Source organism: Aulostomus chinensis, chromosome 12 (genome assembly GCF_037954235.1).
Source record: "Aulostomus chinensis isolate RoL2024-O1b breed Wild chromosome 12, RoL_Achi_v1.0, whole genome shotgun sequence".
In the NCBI taxonomy this organism is placed as follows: Eukaryota; Metazoa; Chordata; class Actinopteri; order Syngnathiformes; family Aulostomidae; genus Aulostomus; species Aulostomus chinensis.
The window spans coordinates 26,450,319-26,472,807 of NC_141331.1; the positions used below are offsets into that span (position 1 = coordinate 26,450,319).

General features: G+C 47.1%; 2 protein-coding genes across 2 annotated transcripts; one reads left to right on the top strand and one right to left on the bottom strand.

Annotated features, from left to right (window-relative positions):
* Positions 1–804: 804 nt before the first annotated feature.
* Positions 805–1,731, bottom strand: LOC147252611 (olfactory receptor 11A1-like). Its single transcript, XM_086219440.1, has 2 exons — positions 1,373–1,731; positions 805–1,060 (listed from the first exon to the last, which is right to left on the bottom strand). The coding sequence occupies exons 1-2, from the start codon at positions 1,729–1,731 to the stop codon at positions 805–807; spliced, it is 615 nt and encodes a 204-aa protein (XP_086075566.1).
* A 5,723-nt stretch (positions 1,732–7,454) lies between these two features.
* Positions 7,455–22,350, top strand: LOC147252612 (uncharacterized). Its single transcript, XM_086220978.1, has 8 exons — positions 7,455–7,542; positions 9,235–9,304; positions 12,866–12,987; positions 16,955–17,032; positions 18,385–18,468; positions 18,567–18,698; positions 19,119–19,410; positions 20,272–22,350. Exons 2-8 carry the CDS (start codon positions 9,295–9,297, stop codon positions 21,270–21,272), a joined length of 1,719 nt encoding a protein of 572 aa, XP_086077104.1. The 5' UTR covers positions 7,455–7,542; positions 9,235–9,294; the 3' UTR covers positions 21,273–22,350.
* The last annotated feature ends 139 nt before the right edge of the window (positions 22,351–22,489 follow it).

Consider the following 22,489-nt stretch of genomic DNA (forward strand, 5'->3'; position numbering starts at 1 on the left):
CGCAGACACTTCATCTGATCGAGACCTCTAAAACCAGACTGATGATAAAAACATGAATTAGTCTTGAAGTCGTCTTTGGCGCCGCTCTGTGTCGAATTTTTCCCTCAGTCCTGACTTTCCAGTTGGCCTGTGAGCTGAATGACAAGTAGTGTTCCTGTGCGTGTGAGCTCAGCAGCTGCAGACGAGTGGAGGACTGCCGCTTTCAGACGTTCCATCCTAGAACAATGAGCAACATTCTACCGACTTCAGCTTTGTGTGTTGGGAAAGGAGAAAATCAGACTTCGAAAATAAACACAAAGCAGGATTTCTGTGACTTTGCTCTGGTGTGACAAAATAATGGATGATGATGATGATTGCTGTCATTTAGGTTGATTCATTGTACAGTGTTGACAGAGATGTTCATGGACTGAATCATTATGAATGATAGGTAAGCTCATCTTAGCAAGCGTCTATTGGGCTGTAATCAATCATGAAAGAGGGAAAGTGCACTTCTACTCAACTCCATATTTGAAGTATATTTGAAGTATATTTGAAGTATATTTGAAGTGTGAATAAGCAGTAGATGCAATAGAATAACATTTTTGCACAAGACTACTTCAGAAAACAATCACTGTAATTCTTACACGTGTTTTTACAACAAAATAAAAGATTTCGGATCACATCAAACTGCTCAGCTTTGTTAGAACTGTGTAGCGTTGATCTGGCTTTCAGCATCTAGCAGCATTACTCAAAGAAAGCATCATTTGAAATACATTTTTTATTTCCGCCACCTTTTATTACAGAAGAAACATGGCTGTCATGAAATCAGATCCTTTTAGCAGAAGTGAACAACCTCTTGAGGTGTTTTGAAATGTCTCTCATCTTTAGCCCGTACATGATAGGGTTAAAGAGAGGATGGTACATTATTATTTGTAAAGACATGATTACACGTACAGTTTTTGGAAAATCTGATTCCAGCTGAACTGCGATGACATCGAACGCACACACACAGGAGAAGTTGATTAAAATAATCAGATGCGGTAAACAAGTCTGTGCTGCCTTTTTCCTGACTTCTCTCGAGCTCCGATAGGATATAATAAGTATCCTTGTGTAAGTGAAAAGTATGAAAAGTACAGGAAGAATTGCAACGTTCAGTAAAATGACCATATCGTGTATAATCTGAGCTCTTGAGACCACACACTGGAGCTTGTAAACTGTGTTGTTGCAATACATCGCTTTTAAGATAAAGGTGCAGAGTTTTTTATTGGCACTCAACCCGGCTGGCACTGCCACCTGACAGGCGGGCAGGATCCAAGCTAGAACTAAGAAAATACTGACTGTGGTCCTACTCATGGTCCTCGCGTATTGGAGGGGTTTGCATATAGAGACGTACCTGTCGTAAGCCATGGCTGACAGAAGCAGGAATTCTGAACCACCGAGAGAGTAAAACATCTCAAACTGAAAGAGGCAAGCTGAGTAAGATATGATTTGCTTTTCGGATAAAAAGTCTATCAGAAGTTTGGGGTAGACGGCAGTGCTCAGCAGAACAGAGTTGATTAACAGAGCTGCGATGAATATGTACATTGGCTCATGGAGGTTTGGATGAATCCAGATAAGGTACACAATGGTAGAATTACTAAAGACGATCAGAATATATACTGACAAAACAATCAGAAAATAAAGATACCTGTATTTGTCTATGTCCACAAACCCACCCAGAGTTACGTGAGTCACATTTAATTCATCATCCATTAAGATTTCTCAGAATCTCTGGAACAGATCAGACAAGATAAATGTCAGTCAGAATTCAGAGACGTAACGCCGTCTTTTTCACAGATGATGAACTCCTGAAGTCAGAACGTGACTGGCTTGAATCTGTGAAATGTATTTTGTTATTTAAAATAACCACAGAGCTCCTTAACCCTTAAACAAGAACTAGCAACATGTTTACAGCTTTGAACTCTGGAACCTCTGAGTCACCCTGATAGCCCCAAACCTGACGTGCATACGACATGACGAGAGAGGAACCTGAGCAAGGTCACGCCTCACTGCCGCGTTGATGAGAACTCACACAGACTCGCTGGCCCTCCACCTGCATAGCTGAAGCCAGGTTCTACTCATATCCCCTCGACTACCATTCCATAACAAAGAAAAGGCTGTTACTCATCACTTGACCATACTCTAGTACAACTATAGCACCATACGAGAGGACGGATTGAATCACCAGACCACGAAGGATGGTGTGCTCCCAAACGGACTTGGAAGCGTTGTAACCAGCAGCAGCCTGGCGGGACAAACCCCTCTGATGACGGACAAGCCAGTGGCTTCAGACCATATACGGCAAAGACTGTATATTAAATATGTCTTCCAGCGCATGTGCAGTAGGTGCCAGGTCCCTCCATGGCAACTGAGGTCCCTCTGCTTATGCCCTAACAATGACAACATTCATATCACAGAGACTCTCACTGGCATGCACAGGCTGAAGATCTGAACCCCTCCTAGCGTAAAAGACCAGTTACATCAAAGTTGGTCAACTTTTTGACATGAAATATATTCAATATTGCAGAGGTGAATGTTCCCTTTCACCTGAGGCAGCTTATTAAACAGTGAGGTAAACGTGCAGCAGGGGCCCCCAAATACATTTGACCAAGGGCCAGAACTTTTCTGAGCGGGCCCTATGGGGGCCGACACTAAAATGTGTACACTCCCAGTCAAAAGACACAGCTTCTCTTTGTTTTTTCTTTATTTTCATGACTGCTTACATTGCAGATTCTCACTGAAGGCGTCAAAACTATGAATGAACACACATGGAATCATGGCGTAAACAACAGAGTGTGAAATAACTCACAAGTTTGATGTTCGAGGTTCTTCTGAACAGCCTCCCTTAGCTTTGACTCCTGCTCTGCTCACTCTTGGCGTTCTCTCCATGAGCTTCATGAGGTCATCACCTGAAACGGTTCTCCAACAGTCTTGAAGGAGTTCCAGAGGTGCTGAGCACTTGTTGGTCCCTCTCATCCCAAACATCTGGACTGGGTTCAGGTCAGGTGACTGGAGGCCAGGTCACCTGGGCAGCCCTCCATCACTCTCCTTCTCGGTCAAACAGCCCTCACACAGCCTGGAGGTGTGTTTGGGTCGTCGTCTTGCTGAAAAATCAGTGACGGTCCTACGAAACACAAACTACAACATAAGGAACACAGCAGAGTTTGGGATCTAAATAACGAAATTCCGGAAAACGTAGATTAACACAAAATCAAAAGTACAAGGATTAATGGCAAAAGAACAGGAGCTAACAAAAAAACCAGACTAAGGACGAAATAAGGACAAAACAAGGGAATTATTCCAACATCAATCTAACCCTCACAAAATAAAAAAAAAAAACAAAGGATGGGGGGGGGGTCTAGGGTGTGCTGGACCTGTGTCAGCTGGTGCAGGGCGGAAGTGAGGTCGCCAGAAGCAGCGGGCGTGGAGCCAAAACCAAAAAGAAAGAGGAGGGGGGGGGGGCAAGGGTGGAGCACTGCCGTTTACATAGGGGTAGCCACCGCCGCTCATTAGCTAACGAGGGAGACAGCGCATTGAGTGGTCTGACCCGGGATGGAGTGCAGCTCATCCTGCTACACACATCCAAAGATGTTCGTCTGTTTGAGAAGGGTCAAATCATTGGCATGCATCAAGCAGAGAAAACCTCTAAGGAGACACAATGTGAGGGGAACTCAAGGGTTTGGGACTGAACAGCTGCGTAGCCTCAAGAAAACCAGTATTCAGTGAGGCTACCTGGAGAAAAAGGCTTCAGTTTGCTAGGGAGCATAAAGATTGTACTCTGGAGCAATGGAAGAAGGTCATGTGGTCTGATGAGTCCAGATTTAGCCTGTTCCAGAGTGATGGGCGCATCAGGGTAAGAAGAGAGGCAGATGACGTGATGCACCCATCGGGCCTGGTGCCTACTGGACAAGCCTGTGGGGGCAGTGCTATGACAGGGGTTGCTGCAGTTGGTCAGGTCGAGGTTCAGCAACAGTATGTGCTCAACGAAGGAGGTCAGCTGACTACCTGAATATACTGAATGACCAGGTTATTTTTTTCTTCCCTGATGGCACGGGCGTATTCCAAAATGACAATGCCAGGATTCATTGGGCTCAAATTGTGAAAGAGTGGTTCAGGGAGCATGAGTGCTCCAGACCCATGCCCAGACACAACAGAGCCAAAATGGATTCATATGTCCAGACCCCGGACAGGCCAGATCCTTGCTACTTCATTATTGGAGGCAAAATCCTGGATCTTTGGGGGATCCATTGAGAACCGTTGACACTACTGGAGATGCTGTCTGACAGCAAACAATCCTGTTTCAATTGAATGTTTCTCAGATCAGAGGGAGAAGATCCCAGACTGCAGAGACCTGATATGGGAGGGTGAGGATTACCAGTTACACCTTTCAACACAATAATGACACACACGCACAGTCACAAACACACACACGTGCTTGTTTTCCCCTTCATATTCATTTCACGCAAACAAATACAGCACACACACACACACACACACACACACACACACACACACACACACACACACACGTTGTGGAGTACTGAGTCAGTTTGATTCAAATGTTACAGACTGAGAGGAAATATGAAACTTTCGTGGTTTGGCTGGCTTTGCCTAAAACGTGTCACATAACATGTCTTTGTTTTATTTTTCCATTAATTTGAGAATTAAAGTTTTAGAAGTTGATTTTATTATAAATATTTGCTAATTATAAGTCAAGTAAAAAGCAGATGGGGGGTTGAGCTCCTGTCTCACCTTGCAGGTGGGCGACCCCACCCCGTGGATGTCCACGCCGTCAGAGGCCCCACTTGCCCGCAAAGACCTGCATCTACCTCCCTTATCTCCCGGGGCAACAGCATCAAGTGCAGTGCTATATTACCAATTCTGCCTTTAACTTTGGAATGTTAAACTAAAAAAACAAATTATATTCTGACTGTGGGCGTGTTGCATGATCTTGACAGATGTATGCCATATTGTTTGTTTATCGTGTTTGCTTTGTTAAATTAATCAGAGAAACAAAAGAATATGTTCAAAAAAAAGCAAGAGAAAAAAAAGCCAAAAACAGGCGGCGCCCCCCCTCCTGTCAAAGGTTAGGGTTCTTGAGTGTGATGTCCTCAGAGATGAAGGAAAACCGCTGAGTGTATTTCAGTGGCTATTCTGAGCCATCAAGGCTGATACGGTGTCTTTGGACGACGCCAGCGTGGCGTCCACAGGGGCCCACAGCTGATGTAAGGACAATGTCATGAGTGTCATTAGCGTCCTCCGCCACCATCGCCAGCTTCACTAGGGTAAACAAGTCTCAGCCTCGGGGGAAAGCCAGACTGGAAACAGCTAATTACGACCCAGTGGCCACAGTCAGATGACCTCATGGTTCATCAATCCTGGCAATTATCATGATCATCAAAAACATTATCCAACTTCTTGTTTTACCACCAAGTTTGCTGCCAGCTGTGGCTGTTGACATCAGAATAGTTCAGCTCTACTAAGCCAGGTTGACAGGTGTTGGTATGGTTACTGTACGTTACAAGGGGTCAACAGGCACAAACAGCTGTCTGCTGGGAGCAATTAATTACGTGACACAACTGGAGCTCAGCGCCACCTGAAGAGACCCGAACTCCGGCCACCTGGGTGGTTTGTTCCACAGAACCGTATGAAACCTTGCCAATAGAAATGTGGTGGTAATGAGATGACGCCTGTTGCGATAGCTTTTGTACTCAGAGACGACCTGCTGGGCCGTGTTACCAACCTGACCCCAGTCCACAACAACAACACAACCGACCAGACCTTCACTGTAGCGTAACACATCATTATCTTTTCGAGAGGGGATTTTCCAGGACATTAGCAACACTGATAGATATTTGTCACCGTTCCGTCTGTAATAACTTCAGTTCAGGTCTTTCAGTTGCGGACTCTTTTGTTCAATGTCCCGAATCACAAGAATCAGTTCCCTAAAAAGATTTGATCAAAACAATCACCAACTTGCACAGTGATGGACCAGACACTCGCTGAAGCCACGCACGGCTCAATCACGCCAAACTCCCCTCGCAAATCTTTGCTGTCTAAAGTTCCCTCGTCAACTGTTGTGAAAACCTCTGGTTTTTAGTGACTCTGCGTCTTCTTGACTCATCCGCAGTTTGGCACTGCCCTTGAACTTGTCGAGCCTGAACCTGAACACAGGCTGGGCTGTGTTTGGACGTTCTTGTTGATGGTCCAACACATGAGCGCCGGCCCAAACCAAGTAGTTTATGTGTGTGTGTGTGTGTGTGTGGTGGTGGTGGGGGGGACATTATGACTAATAAACATCACAAATTTTAAATTTTGTCCCGCTCCACAGTTGCGGTCATGCACGTGAACATAACTCTCGAAAACACTGCATCCTTGACCTGGACGCATGCTGCCGCATTAAAAAAAGCCTCCATTTCATCGTCAAGGATGTGCTCATTATTTCGTGGATGTGTTGCAGTTACGGACTCTCATCAGGCTAAAGACCGAGCATGAAAACGCGGTACTCAAAGGGAGAGATGCAGCCAAACAAGCTTGAGGTAACCACGGTGATGACTTCCTCCCGTTTCCCAGTGACAGCGACAGTGAAAGTGACTAATATTTCCGAACCAGGACAGCAAACACATGAACACATCACATCCAGGAACACACGATGGACACAACTACTAACTGATCTGTGCAACAACTTGTTCACATTCTAGCTCTCCGCCCAAGCGTCAGTAACCAGGTTCCAGCTGGTCTGGTTAATACTTCAACCCTTAAACTCATAAATCACATTTCACAGCGTTGGTCTTGGGATTCATTTTTTCTTGGGCCTTTTTCTTCTCATCGTCTCACATTTTGAATCTTTCTCTTCAGATGGTGGCCTTCTTATATCTGCCTGCTCATATGGCCTCACTCTCTTTTTCTGAAGGATCAGCGTTAATCTCTGAGGATGTGACCCACTGACAACGACGATTACCCTGTGACCCCCCCCCCCCCACACACACACACACACACACACAGAGCTGATAACGGCCTGCCTCGGCCAGACACAGATGTCGCGGTGACATTTAATGCATCGCTGCTACTGTCACTGCACTGTGGTTTTGCCCTCCGAACGCCGCGCCTGCTGCTGATGAACATGTCCGACCAGATGTCTGTGGAGCCAATAGAAGCAAAGAGGTGAGAAACTTTGACATCTGCAGCAGTTGGAAAGTGAGAGAAGTGCTATGAACGAAACAAAAAAATGAAGGGCTGAGGGGATAAAGAGACAGAAACAGAGAAGGTGAAGCAAGAAATAGGAAAGTGAGGAGGGGGAGTCAGAGCGAGAGAGAAAGAGAGAGAGAGAGAGAGATTGGTTGCAGGATGGTGGATTAAGTCATGTTAGAGAGGATTAGTGTTGATGTTTTGGTTGGGTAGTAAAACCACATCCATGTCAGTCACCGCTGGCTGCTGCTAACATGGCAGCTCAGACTGCTGATTAAGCTCAGAACAGGATTCACACTCTCCAGCGTTCCACCTCAGGAGGAAAGACAAGAGATGGTAAAGTCAACTTTCTTTTACGGTTCGGCTGTAATCTTGTGGACTGAGAGTACCAAAGTGTGTGTGTGACCAAATATTCCAACTGATCATAGACGTTGTACTTTGGTACTGCGCTGCTTTGAGCTAAAACTATCACTCCCTTGTTCCTCCACGTTCTGACCAAGCGGATGTGATCACATGACAACATCTCTGCACCTGGAACCTAAACCAGGGCTTTTTTTTTCAGTCTTTCTCATCCATAGAGAGATGAGGACAAAGCAGAAAAACTGAAGGAGAGAAAAGAGTTGGTCTTGAACGCCGTCTTGTGTCAGATGCAGGGCAGCTTTGACAGATGGTTCCTGGTTCCATTCCCTCCTTGACCAGAGTCCTTACCAAACTGTCCTTGAGCAAGACCCTTGACCACTCCTCATGGATATGAAGTTAAAACCTCCAACAGTTGCCTCCGCCAGCTGTGTGTTGATTTTATCATGGCTGACAGCTGAAGCTCTACATCCCCAGGACTGACTTCTGTCAGGATGGACTTCTAAAAAAAAGAAAACAAATCTGGCCTTTTACCCAAACTAACCAGCTCACGCATACTTTAATGCACAAAGCAGCTGTTAACGCCACTCAATACCACCAGTACTGGAACCCTGCTGCACAGCTAACCTGAGAACAAGCGAAAGGTTGCCAGCTGGCCGGTTGTGAGGACGACAGGTTTAGACGACTCGGTTGTGCAGTCAGCGTTTCATGGTGGCATCTTCAACCTTGTGTAAAATTTAAACCAAAGAAATCGGTTCCCCGTTTATTTTTTTTTAATCCACAATTGGATGTGTACCTTGAACAGGGCACCACAATAAAGGAGGCACAGACAACAGCGCCCAAGGAGAAAAGGCCATAACAACGTCTTTCCAGGTTCGTCTATGGAGACACTTTGAGCAACAAGGAACATGGACGAATGTCTTTAGAGTCCTTCTCACGCTTCAATGCCCAATGACAAAATTACTAACAAACAAAGATAAAAGAGCAGTTAGATGGCAAGGACAGGCCAGGCTGGTCTCTGGGCTACAGCAGTAAAAACGGCATGAAGACATACATGCAGATATGTGCATACAATTCACGCATCCTACACCGACCCACGCGTTGCTGCAGCGCTCTTCTTGGCCACAAATTCACTGAACTAACAAGCAAACAAGTGCTCCATCATCCAAGTGCAGCACCAGGGAGGAGGAGTCGAAGCATCAGTCGCTCTGCAAGTCGCGACAGAAACTCTGTGAACGGCGCTGACAATCCAGTGATGAGCCAGTCTGAGCCTGCAGCAGCGTTCGTGGGTCACAGCTCACCAGAGGACGCAGGAATCACGGGGGTGCATGGATGTTCAATAGCTCCCGTTACCATGATACCTGTGTAGTCAAAAGTACTTGTCCCGTGACGCACTGTGGCCTCAAAAGGTATTCTAGCCTGGGCTTCCACTGTGAAAGAGGAGGCTGTGCACTCACGGCCACGTTTTGCAACCCCGTTAAATTTCTTGTATAACTTGTTCGTCATGGTTGACCCATTTGGTCCGAGGGACATCTGGAGGAGCAGCAAAATTGAAGTGATTCTATTCACATTCAAGTCAGTTTAGTTTGTGGATGCCGGTCATGCTTCATTAGGCTTCTTCTTTTAGCCTGGATGCTCCACACCCTGACTGCTCCTTTACTCATTTTTCAGTGAAATAAACCATTTTTCTTGGAGTGGCTCTCTGGCTGGACAATGACCCTGACATAAGCTATGGAGGACGGTGAGAACACACACACACACACACACACACACACACACACACACACACACACACACACACACACACTGATGACTCTCCCTGGTCATGTATGTTAGCACTAAAGAAGGAAATTACTAAAAATACTCACCTCAAAAAGACTGAAGTAAAACAAAGTACAATGAATGCAAATTCTGCAACTACCAATGATGATAACAAAATAAAAACTACTGCTAAGAACTATTATTACTACGTAGGATCCTAAGAATCAGGATTGTACATGGTAATTATACTGTAGTTCTTAGCAGTAATTTTTATTACTACGTAGGATCCTAAGAATCAGGATTGTACATGGTAATTATACTGTAGTTCTTAGCAGTAGTTTTTATTACTACGTAGGATCCTAAGAATCAGGATTGTACATGGTAATTATACTGTAGTTCTTAGCAGTAGTTTTTATTACTACGTAGGATCCTAAGAATCAGGATTGTACATGGTAATTATACTGTAGTTCTTAGCAGTAGTTTTTATTACTATGTAGGATCCTAAGAATCAGGATTTGATCAGGATCAGCGGATGTGTCCCTCTGTTTTGTCTCCTACAACAGAGGCTGAGTTTTTTTAGTTTAGTTTCATTCAACAACACCCTTCTCTTTTTATTTTTGCATTTCAACCCTTTATGAGATGGGTTACAGTGAAGAAATGACCGGAAAGGGGGAGGGAGAGAGGAGATGACGTGCAGAGTAGCACCCGGGCCGGAATTAATCCCCGGTTCTCTGCGTGGCCTACGTGGTAGGGACCACTGGGGTGCCTCGATAACACCCACCTTCCAGTGCAACACGCGCTTCCTTGTGTTCGGCTCACGATGATGTCATTTCTGATGTCATCTCTGCACCGGCGACGTTGCTCGTGGCAGCGTCTGTGTCCAGTGATTGGACCCGTCAGATATCGATTGCTGTCAATCACTGCACAAGTGTCAGGTGACGATGTGTCACGTCGTGCCTCATGAGGCCCTCCTGGTAAACGCGGGGCTGTGTGTGGGTAGGACGGGCCTGTGTTTGAACATGTTGTACCTCAGGTACTACTGATAATGAGGTACTTCAACTTAGTGTTGTGTGCTACTGATAAGTGTAACAGTATTTATGACTCACCTGTGCAAGTTGCTGTAGCCAGTAAGCGTGGTTTCTATGACAGAGAATCATTCACCGGCTTTTTTTGTACACTGGTGATCAACAATAGCTGCAGAATTAGCATGAACATCATTTTAGCGCTCACTCATGCTGCTCTGTACTTCAGTTAACTTGGTGTAATGTTAACTTCAGCGAATGTACGACCTTCAGCGTGGAAGGTAGATCAGGACAGACGGAGGGTCTCCCTGGCTCCTGGGGGCTCTGTGGGGGGCATGGAAGTGCAGGGACGTGTAGTTGTCCTGGACTGGGGCGTTGTTCTAAAGCACTCTGCCACCTGCGTCTCATACGGAGCTTCAGTCTTCCTGTAGGAGGAGAGGTAATATCTCAGTGTCGGTCAAGTGTCCGACGCACTCTCCTGCTCTCTGCACCATAATGGCTGAATGAGGGCAACAATATTGGAAACATAGAGAGATCAGGCTCAGTTCTGGTTAGAGCTGTCACTGCAGTGGGAGGTGTGTGTGTGTGTGTGTGTGTGTGTGGGGGGGGGGTCGATACCTTGAGGTGGCTGTGAGCCCTACTGTCACTCCTCAGACACTTTTGCTCTCTCTTCCTCTTCCAGGTTGTTAACCTTAGTCGTCAAAGCAGAGTGTGAGGTCATCTGATCTGAATTATGGCTGAAACATGTTGAACGGTTACAGAACCCCTGCTCCAGCGTGCTGTCCTAGAGCTAACGCGGTTTCTCAAAAATGACTTAATGTAATTATTACATGAGAACAGTGCATTTATCACACACGCACAAAGTGTCTCACACAACATAAACGGCACCCTTCATCCATCTGCAGGGGACAGTCCAAGTTAAAGACTCTTCATGTTCATAAACCAGCTTTTGTCGTTAAAACAGAAGCTTCAGCGTCTCAAAGGCTCAGCAAATCCACTCTGGGTCCTAAATGAACTCCAGGGTACACAGTGGTCCTTCGAACGCCCTTTGACAAGTATTTGTACCCTTTAAGGTACACACTGATAGTGTGTGATACACAAGGAGAGGAGAAGGAGTTGTGATTTTGCAGTGAGGAATGTTGTTACGGGATGTTTCGTATTGCACGTGAGGGGTCATTGGAGGAGGTCAATGTGCCATGGAAACGGTCTGGTGGTCTGTAGCGCCTGCAGGAGGGAGGCAGGCCAAAAAATGGTGTCTAGAATGTGGACACCACGGGACTGTCGATGTTGTAGAAGCTGCGGGTGTGAATGAAATGTTGTGGTTGGTAAATTAGGGAGAGGCGTGCCGGCCTGATTGGGGTTTCATTTGAGTAATCTGATCTAAAGCCTAATTCAGAGCAGGATCGCGGCTCCTCAGCAGGTTTAATCGCTGGTGGCCCAAATATGGGTTTCCACCTCCTGCCCAGAATAAACAATCATCCTCCGTTATCTGCTGTCACGCTGCAACACACAGATAGAGATCAGACGCCTCAGAGCTGAAGTCGGGATTTTTTCGGGGGACAATGGACCATGGTTATAGATGACTTGAGTCTCCGAGTGAAGGTCATGTGATGTGAGTAGTTGACAAATTCATATCAGAAAAATAAACGTCACACAAAAGTCCAGTTAGTCCAAATCTTCCTATCACAGTTTATGAGTTCACTCCTGTAAATCAGACTGGCGTGCCCATCATGGCGCCCAGCGGTAGAGCATTGGTTATGATGTCGTCATGTAGCTTCTGTTTGCTAGAAATAAAGAGGACGCGCTGAGTGGGAAAATCAACATGTCAGCTGAATTTACCAGCTCAGGTCTGTTTCTGTCAGCGCTGCTCTCTGGCTCTGCTTCTAGCGCCAAGAAATGAAAGAGGGACAGGAAGTCTCATTCACCATGGTGTGAAACTACAAACTACTAGACTTCTTCCATTGTGGTTGGTCCATGCGTCATGTGACGCGATCATCGTTGAGTTGGCCAGGAATGACACACACAGGAAGTCGGGTCAGGTGATTTGTTGTGTTCTTCTGCCCGTTCTTCGTTCTGCTTCTTCTCTCAGTCGTTCTCCAGTTGTCTCTCATGTTTTGTCTTTCGTTAGATTTCTCAGTTTAGTTTCCCTTCTTTCACTCCTTGTTTGGCTTTGTTGCAATTAATTCTCCGCTAAGATTATCTTCAACCACACACTAGCCGCCTACACCCTTCGACTCCTGACTCCTTCCTCTCCAGTCTCCCTCCTCCTTCCCCCTCCATCCATACTGACTCGAGCTCACTCAATGAGGCTAAAGCTAAGCTAGCAGCTGGCTAGCGTGTAGGCCGTCTCTCCATGAAGTCACTAACGTTCATCCTGTGAGGCGTTACGTGTTTACCCTGATTTCATATTTACCATCACACAGATTAAGACAGCTGTAGATCGTCTTTATTACTCTCTACATCTTGTTTTTCTATCTCTCCGTGTGTGTGTGTGTGTGTGTGTGTGTGTGTGTGTGTAGGTGTGACTGAGGTGCTGTCCAGTGTCATGGAGGACATTGGTCGAGATGTCAGCAGAAACCATAGTGGAGCTCAGCTTCTGCATGACCTGCTCAGCGCACCGTGGCTGCGCGCCCTGCTGAAGGTACAGCTCCACCCAACAGGAGTGTTGTCCTCTAACAGATTAACCACAACTAACAGGGCTCAGCCTGGTGTTGAAGGTACAGCTCCACCCAACAGGAGTGTTGTCCTCTAACAGATTAACCACAACTAACAGGGCTCAGCCTGGTGCTGAAGGTACAGCTCCACCCAACAGGAGTGTTGTCCTCTAACAGATTAACTACAACTAACAGGGCTCAGCCTGGTGCTGAAGGTACAGCTCCACCCAACAGGAGGGTTGTCCTCTAACAGATTAACTACAGCTAACAGGGCTCAGCCTGGTGTTGAAGGTACAGCTCCACCCAACAGGAGTGTTGTCCTCTAACAGATTAACCACAACTAACAGGGCTCAGCCTGGTGTTGAAGGTACAGCTCCACCCAACAGGAGTGTTGTCCTCTAACAGATTAACCACAGCTAACAGGGCTCAGCCTGGTGTTGAAGGTACAGCTCCACCCAACAGGAGTGTTGTCCTCTAACAGATTAACCACAGCTAACAGGGCTCAGCCTGGTGTTGAAGGTACAGCTCCACCCAACAGGAGTGTTGTCCTCTAACAGATTAACTACAACTAACAGGGCTCAGCCTGGTGCTGAAGGTACAGCTCCACCCAACAGGAGTGTTGTCCTCTAACAGATTAACCACAACTAACAGGGCTCAGCCTGGTGCTGAAGGTACAGCTCCACCCAACAGGAGTGTTGTCCTCTAACAGATTAACTACAACTAACAGGGCTCAGCCTGGTGTTGAAGGTACAGCTCCACCCAACAGGAGTGTTGTCCTCTAACAGATTAACCACAACTAACAGGGCTCAGCCTGGTGTTGAAGGTACAGCTCCACCCAACAGGAGTGTTGTCCTCTAACAGATTAACTACAGCTAACAGGGCTCAGCCTGGTGTTGAAGGTACAGCTCCACCCAACAGGAGTGTTGTCCTCTAACAGATTAACTACAGCTAACAGGGCTCAGCCTGGTGTTGAAGGTACAGCTCCACCCAACAGGAGTGTTGTCCTCTAACAGATTAACTACAACTAACAGGGCTCAGCCTGGTGCTGAGGGCAGCAGGTGGACTCAGGTGCAGAAGCCAGAGGCAGGCAGGACTAAATTGAAATAGAAAAAGCTAAAGCTGAACTGGGAAACTAAACAGATGCACAGAACTGAGGAGGTGAGCAGGCTGGAGAACAACATGAGGGTGGGGAAAGAGAACAATGGCTGAAGTAGAACGTGATTGATGATGAACCCAATGGAACAATTACTGATGAAAGGAGAACAGATCTGGGATGTTATTAAGGGGAATGTGCGGTTGTATCCCTGCACGCGTCCTGGAGGAGCGCACCTCCTCCTAAGCCCTAGGTTTCCTCTCTCCTCCGGTGACCTGAGGGTCACGTCGTCTCCAGACTGTTGCCATAGCGAGAGGAGAGGCTGCTGTTCCAGTGAGAGCAGCTGCTGTCAGGTGTAGCCCAGCTGACGAGACCTTAAAGCCGCATTAGGAAATCTTGTCTTTAAACGCGTTAGTCTCTTAATTTGTTTAACAGTGATTAACACAAATTCAAAGTTATTCGACGACGAAGCAGATTTTCCAGGTGAGACCAGGGTTTGTTGATGGCAGACCAACAGGGAGGAACATACTGGACAAATAACGGTCCTTAAAACCAACCAGAGCCTTCATAAATGAATGAATACTGGCAGTTCATCAGAACGTCTCTACCACAAGGACCATCAGCAAGCATGACAGGGTAGAAGTGCAGCGACTGATCTGACTGATAGTTGCAACAGGAAACACACAACGGCAAACAGGACACACCTGTGTAGAGGGCAGTCTCAGAGTGTGGACGAGCTGTGCCAGAGCTGCTTCCTCATGTTAGATTCTAGGTTAGTTCCATCCATCCCTCCATGTTCTCCCTCTTCTCCTGTTGAGGGTGGTGGGGGTGGAGCCTATCCCAGCAGCCTTCCCCCTGGACAGGTCACCAGTCCATGGCAGGGCCAACACATAGAGACAGACAACCATTGGCTCTCCCAGCCACGCCTACGGTCAATTTAGAGTCTGGATTAACCTGGTCCCTCTTGATGTCTTTGGACTGTGGAGGAAGCTGGAGTACCAGAGAGAACCCAGCAGGAACAGGGAGAACATGGAGACTCACCCAGAAAGACCCCGTGCTGCAGCCGGGGCTCCACCCACAACCTTCTTGCTGGGGGCCACAGGGAGGACCACTGCATCTACCAGTTACCAGTTTACTGAGATGACGTTAAGTTTTTCCTCTACGTTTGTTGACCATTCATATATAAATGGATATAAATGATATCATGGTAATTTTTCATGAGGTGCAGTTATTGAGGATCAGTCGGATGGATGAATCAGGGGTCTTTGTCTCAAACACGTCAACATGACGTGTCACAAGTCTTTTAACTCATGTTAGACGCTTCAAGTGAGAATGAATCTTCTAAATGAATCCGTGCTCTGACTGGAACCTCCAGAGTGACTCGGTTTACAGTAACAGGCCAGTGCAGGCTGATGCGTGTGTCTTATCTGAAAGGGTCATGGGATGTTTGAAGCCATGAGATGGCGGGCCAGGACATCAGATGATCAAAACAGGCGGGATCAACGGCTCAGGTGTGAAATTGATTGATTGAAGATGTTGGCTAACAAGAGAACCCCTTATCACCATTAAAAAGTCTGAAGAGGAACGTTGGCAGCGACAGAACAAACAGGGAAGAAGAGACAGCCGTGTTCATCCTAGCTGGTTCCACGTCGCTCACATGGTGCGGTGGCTGAGGGGGTTTGACCATCAGCGCCTCCACTCACATCTGTCACTGACATTTTAAAGTCCTAATGAACAACCGTCTTGTTTTAAACAATCTGTCTGGTTTATTGTTTGATTGTAGAGAGAGGGAGAGGGAGGGATAGAGAGAGAGGGAGAGGGAGGGATAGAGAGAGAGGGAGAGGGAGGGATAGAGAGAGAGAGAGAGAGAGAGAGAGAGAGAGAGAGAGAGAAAGTTACGCCAGCAGGCGGGTGGCCGACAGAGGTTTTAAGCAGCTGATGGCGCAGCAGTGGAGGAACCAGCTTCTGACAGTGTGAGGGATGGTGTCATTCAGGCCAAGCTAAACCGCTCAAGCTACGCCGCTCAAGCTACGCCGTTCAAGCTACGCCGTTCAAGCTAAACTGTTCAAGCTACGCCGTTCAAGCTAAACTGTTCAAGCTACGCCGTTCAAGCTAAACTGTTCAAGCTACGCCGTTCAAGCTAAACTGTTCAAGCCACGCCGTTCAAGCTAAACTGTTCAAGCTACGCCGTTCAAGCTAAACTGTTCAAGCTACACCGTTCAAGCTAAACTGTTCAAGCTACGCCGTTCAAGCTAAACTGTTCAAGCTACGCCGTGCTTTGAGTTTCCTTCAACACCTTTGAGAATAAAAGCTTTCAGTTCAGCTCAAAATGTTTGAGCTTTTGGAGAAAACAAAGAAATGACAACATTTAAAAAAAAAAATTAGATTATCAAAACAATCTGGCAGGCCAGACGTCATAGCTGGGGGTCCAGCTCGGGCCCACGGGCCACTGGTTGACAACCAGTCCAAGGAGACCAGCACACTGACGTGTAACAGTTTCAGTGAACGAAAACAGTTTGTATGGACAAAGTTTTTTAAGATTAGCCATGTACATGTAGCCTGTGTGTTTCTGTTATTGTCAGCATGTACTGAATTATTTTATTTTCTTCTGATCATAATTTCTAAAAACTAGAGCAAAATTAAAAAAAAAAAAAACAGATTTAGTTTTGGTATAGCGACTTTCCTCTGGGTTTTACCCTTCAACAGTCATACTTTTGATGGACCACGTAAGCTTGGAAAGCTACGAAAGTTAGCCTGTTGGAGCCTTCGGCTGCGTCTCACTGTGGGTCAGCGGTCCAGGTCCTCAATCTGAGCAGAACTTCATCTCTCCTAACACACCCCCCCCTTCTCTCTCTCTCTAGATTTACGAGTGCCTCCTGCATTTCCAGAGACTGACGTGTAGCCCTTTTCTGTCTCACGCCTCTGGACTCTCACATGAGGTTTTTAACACACACACACACACACACACGCACACACACACACACAAAGTATGTGGAGCCATCCTTATTAGGAACCTTAATCCTGATCTTAATCCAAACCAGTTGATCCTTCATCCAAACTCCAAGCTAACCTCAGTTCACACCTTGACTCAACACTAAAGACCCACTCCAGTCCTCTTGATTAGCATTTTCAAACGTTCTCTGTGGTTTTTAGATTGCGATTATGCAGTTTTTTTTTAGCCAAATCACAAAACCTGTGCCATTGTCCAGGACTCTGCTTCTGCAGAGCACCAGTAGCTCATAAGCAATTTGCCTCAGAGTTGTGGGTGTGTATCCCTCACAGCAACCGTACCTCGACCAATGAGATAAGAGGGATTCTGTTTGTCACTATCGTGTGTGAGTGTGCTGTCCTCTCATTGGTCACAGAGGAGGAGAGGGCCTGGGATACGTTCACTAAGTTTCAGACTGCTTGATTATCACGGCAACACGGGACAAAGTGCGTCCCTTTTCAGTTCAATACCTGTACTTTTGTTTCTAGACACGGGACGATTCAGCAACCCTGTGCCATCATCTTTATTCTTAGCATTGCAACCCACGACAGCACATCGCCTTCTCTCCTCCTCAGAGTCTGAGTGTGTGGAGTGGGGCAGGAGCTGTGGGCCCACTGGCTTTGTGACATGTGAAAGCCAGCCTGCCTGAGCCTGCTTGTTAGGGTCTGCCATTGTGCCTCATGGACATGTGAACAACATGAAGAACAGGATTTTCATCAGAGTGGGTCTTTAACCAGGAACTCAAAAATTATGATGTGTGGCATTAAGAACCAGTCTAAGGTCCCCATGAGGACTAGGGATCCTGATGAGGTTGGCGTTAAACTAGGTACACACACACACACACACACACACACACACACACACACACACACACACACACACACACAATCTTTGGGCTCATCAGAAAAATAATTTTTCAGTGTTTCAATTGTTTTGAAAACAACCCCTTAACCCTGACACTAACCCTGAACCCCTCAGCCTGATCCCTACCCTGACCCTAACCTAATTCTAACCCCAACCCTAAAACCAGGTTTTGACCTTTGAACAGTCCTTCCAAGTTGTGAGGACCAGCCTCACTTTCCACAAAAGTCCTGACTGCTGGTTGAAAAAGGGAGTGTTTCAGTCCTCACAGTGCAGCAAGCTGAGCATACAAACGCCAAATAACAACAATGAACAACCGTTGATGACAAGATAAAATTGATGACATGAAGAAAAGAATCTCTTGATCTGGATTTCTCTCCCGGCTCTGCTGCCTTTTAGAAGAGATTTTAGAAGATGGTTTTGCGTCCGTGTCTCTGTCAGGTCATGACCATCATGCAGAAGACGCACAGTCCCTCAGCAGAGGCCAGAGAGCTCTACAGCCTCCTCAGCTCACCACACATCCAGGTCTCTATTTTCCGGTTTCCAGTTATTTTGTTCTTCCAAGAGTGATAAAGTAGGGCTGCTCATCTGTCTCTATGGTAACATGAGGACTTTCCTCTCAGGCCCTCCTGTCATCCCATGACAGTGTAGCCCAGTCCAACTACGGACCCGTGTTCCTGCAGCCGGCCGATGAGCTGCCGGAGGATGACACGGCCGTGAGCGTTGTTGGCGTGGGGAAGAGCAACCAGCATCTGGTGAGAGGCAGATTTTTGTTGAACTCAGTGTTGCATTTCGAAGTGGACGTGTGCAGGTCTGGACCTGCTGGAGAAACATGGCGGTTGATTTGTTCAGTGCTCCTTCAGTGTCTGTGTCCCTGGAGTTGTCATAATGGCACAGGCTCAGAACAGCAGTTCCCAAAGAACGGTTCTAATGTGTTTACACCAAACACCCGGAGCGATGCTGTTATTTCCTTAAAGAGACAGACATTGCATGATTTGAAGTTCATATATTGCCAATAGTAATTAGCTCCATTGGTAGAGTGCGATGGAGTGAAGGAGCGCTCCTGTCAGGACACAACTGCAAATCTCTGTCTGTCTTTGATTCATTCTAAACTGAGACTAAAGCCTTTTAATCCATGTCTCCTAATGGAATCGTCATATTTGTCTTCCACCAAGAGCGGAGGCGAGTCTAAAGGAAGTGTGAGAATGATTAGCAGTCGCTGGAGCAGCCTTCGTCGACTCACGCTGGAGCGCCTCATTCCTGCGAGGAGGGCGTGGTCAGGGGAGGAGCTCAGAGTAACTGACAGTGAAGCCAGGATTTTGCCTCTCTCCCAGTGTCAGACCCGCCCCTTTCTCCCCCACTTTGAATCCAAAGAAAAATGCAGATTGTGCCAGCAAACGACAGAACTTTGGAAGAAAGGACTCAACAAATCAGCTCCCTCCGTCTTCACTTCCATTCCCTGCACCGGTAAGAAAGAGGGTCTGTTCATCGATTGATAGAGCTCAACAGTGACCAGCCACCTTCCTCCCTCTATGTTCCGGCAGACTCTTTATATAAAGATTTTTACACCAGGAACCCAGACCTACAGTGGCCGGGTGAATCGTGACCATAAAATGTCTAATTTCGGGCAAAAATGTAGCAAGAAACAGAGAGAAAGGCCAAGGTACAAGGCTGTGTACATGATTGTCATGAGACTTAAGGAACTACTCACCCCATAAGCCACTGCAAATGATATTTCCGACCAGTTTCGTTAAAGTTAATCAAATTTGTGACCACTTGAACATTTTCATGTCACTGGCTAACTAGTAACTGATGTCAGTAAACATATAATATCCAAATATTCAGTGTTTCTCATCAGAAAGTGAGATTATGTCTCTGCAGCCAGGGTCCTCTCAAACGATGGCGGGAACTCATGACCAACGGTGGACTTCATCACCCACAATCTGACCTTGTGGGTGATGAAGTCTCTTTGAGATCGCACAAAACACGTTTTTCTAATAAGAAGGTGGATTTCCTTTGAACTGGACCTTGAACAGGAGCAGTTACCAACCTGCTCACTTGTGGCGAGTCGACCTCGGATGGCTCGACATGTCAGATAATCAGCTCCTCTAAGGAGAATATGATTGGGATTTTTGCTTCCTGAACAAAGGTGGGCGGACGCTGTCGCGTGCCGTCATGCATCCCCATCGAGTCATTTGGAAACTCCAGTTTCCTTCATCCAGCAAATGTGTTGGAAGGCACCTGCCAGCTCATCCGCTGTGTTTGTTCACAAACTTTACAACTGATTTCATTGTTGGCTCAGATTGTTGCCGATTGTCTCGTTCACAGAGAAACCCAAACCCAGTGGAGGGGAAGGAGCCTCTGGCAGAGGAAACAATGACGACTACGCCTACCCCCCCCCTCCAGTGCCAGCATACACTATCAGTCTTCCCAGCTCCCCTGTCCGATACAGAAAGGGGGCGGCAGGGGTACAGTGGAGGAACCTCCCTACCTCCTGCAGCACCCCCTGTCACCCAGGGATGAACCCTCTTCGAGCCCACACAGCACCAGCCACCCCTGCAGCTCAGCGATACACTCGGCAGCAAGGGGTCAACATCGCTGACAGACCGCACAGGTGTCACACTGCATCTCCAAATAAAGGCCAAGAGAATCTCTCCATGCTCCACTGCTCCACGACTCCTTGCTACAGTAGATTCCACGGCCGGCCAAAACACCACCAGCCACCGCCGTCCATGACCAAACAGTGCAGTGTGGAAGAGCTCAGGTCCACTGTTCAGACCGTGGCCGGCAGTATTGAGCAGGGCACTCAAGACGTCCGCAACCTCGGCCAGACGATGGTGGCGGTGACGGAGATGATCACTGACAGCGTGGAGGAAAATGCTCAGGCGCTCAACCTGCTGGCTGAGGTGGTGGAGAAGCTCCAGGGGCTCATTGTGAGCAGCAAACACACCGATGCTTCATCTCCACCGAAAAACCTCACTCCTCCCACACCCCCTCCAAGGGTCTCCTCAACACCTCCTCCCATCCGCAAACCTCCCACACCTTACCCACGCCATCTCTCATCCTCCTCCTCGTCTTCCTGCTCCTCATCCTCATCCTCATCATCTGTCAGTTCCTGCACAGATGCCTTTACAAAATCTCGGCGTCCAAGACCATTGGAAGGGAGTGTCCCGAGGGCGTCGGTGTCCTTTAGTGGCGTCCACCGTCCGGCTGGTGGTGGAAGTAACGGACAGATGAGACTCAACAATGGAATGATCTCTAGAGCTCAGGAGCAACATGACTACCACAGCACCGGCTGCTTGACAATCAAGAAGAAAACCAATAAGTAGCCAACTGGTCTGCTCCGGTGCTCGGTGGCAGCCGTGGAGCTGCGTCGCACTCAAAGCTGTGCCTCTTCAGAGTCCCTGAAACGCGGCTGACAAAGATGGTCGACTTCAGCTGAATGTGGAGGACCCATCACAGCCCATCATGTCCCATAATGCATTTTGGACCAACCAGGAGCAGCAATATCAGTTTGAGCCAAACCAGCTCTGTGTGTATGTCACTTCTGGAAGTTTTAGCTTTTTTCAGATGAGAAATCAACCATTTAGAAGCTAAAATATGAAGTCAGATTATCCAGATATTAGCTTGGCTTTCAGGTCGACCTGTGACTGCAGCTCCCCCCTCACTCCTGGACACTGAACTGCCAACTGAGCGCCGTGCAGCCGGACCCTTCTCAGACAGGTCTGAGCGGCTCAACCGTTGGATGGGAACTGCATATGTTCACATCATTCAACTCATGTATGAATGAAAATGACCAGGGGCTTCAAGTGGAAAAACCTGCATGGATCTCCCACTGAAACATGGCGCAACATTAAATCTGGAATACAGTACATATATATATTCATGAATAACTGTCCTCTCTGCCGCCACTTTAAGAGGTATAGAGGCCTTGCAGGTGGGCCCCCATGCAAACCTGTCAAAGGTCAGAGGAAAACCGACCTCAAAACTGTAATCCCAAATTAGTGATAACTCATTAAACAAAGCTACCGTTCTTAATTCTTGCATCATTCATTTACTCTCCAAACTGGCAAAAAAACAAATATACAAGTGGTGCATTTAGCTGCCGTAAATGGGGCCAACAATAGTTTAGGGTTAAGCCCTGATTGCTGACATCATCTGGCTCCGCCCCTGGTGTGTGAGTTGGTTTCTCAGGTTAATCCCTGGCAGGACAGATGTAGATCAGCGGATGTTAATGGGAGGATTAGTGTCGTCTCACCACACTGTTCAGCTTTATTATCATCTGGACAAAGGGCCGCAAGCGACATATGTGCCGGTCCTGTTGGAACAGTTGATTTACAGACTCATTAAGGGCCTGCAGGCAAATCAGAGCTGCAGCAAACTGAGTTCTCATGTCAGAGATGATCTACAGAGGAAGAACACCTGGTTTTAACCTGCTCACTTCACCATGTTTGGTTGCTGTTCATGATATGAAACTAAGGCAATACAACCGTTACTGTAATCTTTAAATCCTTGTGGGTTTCTTTGGTTAATGACGATGTAAGTC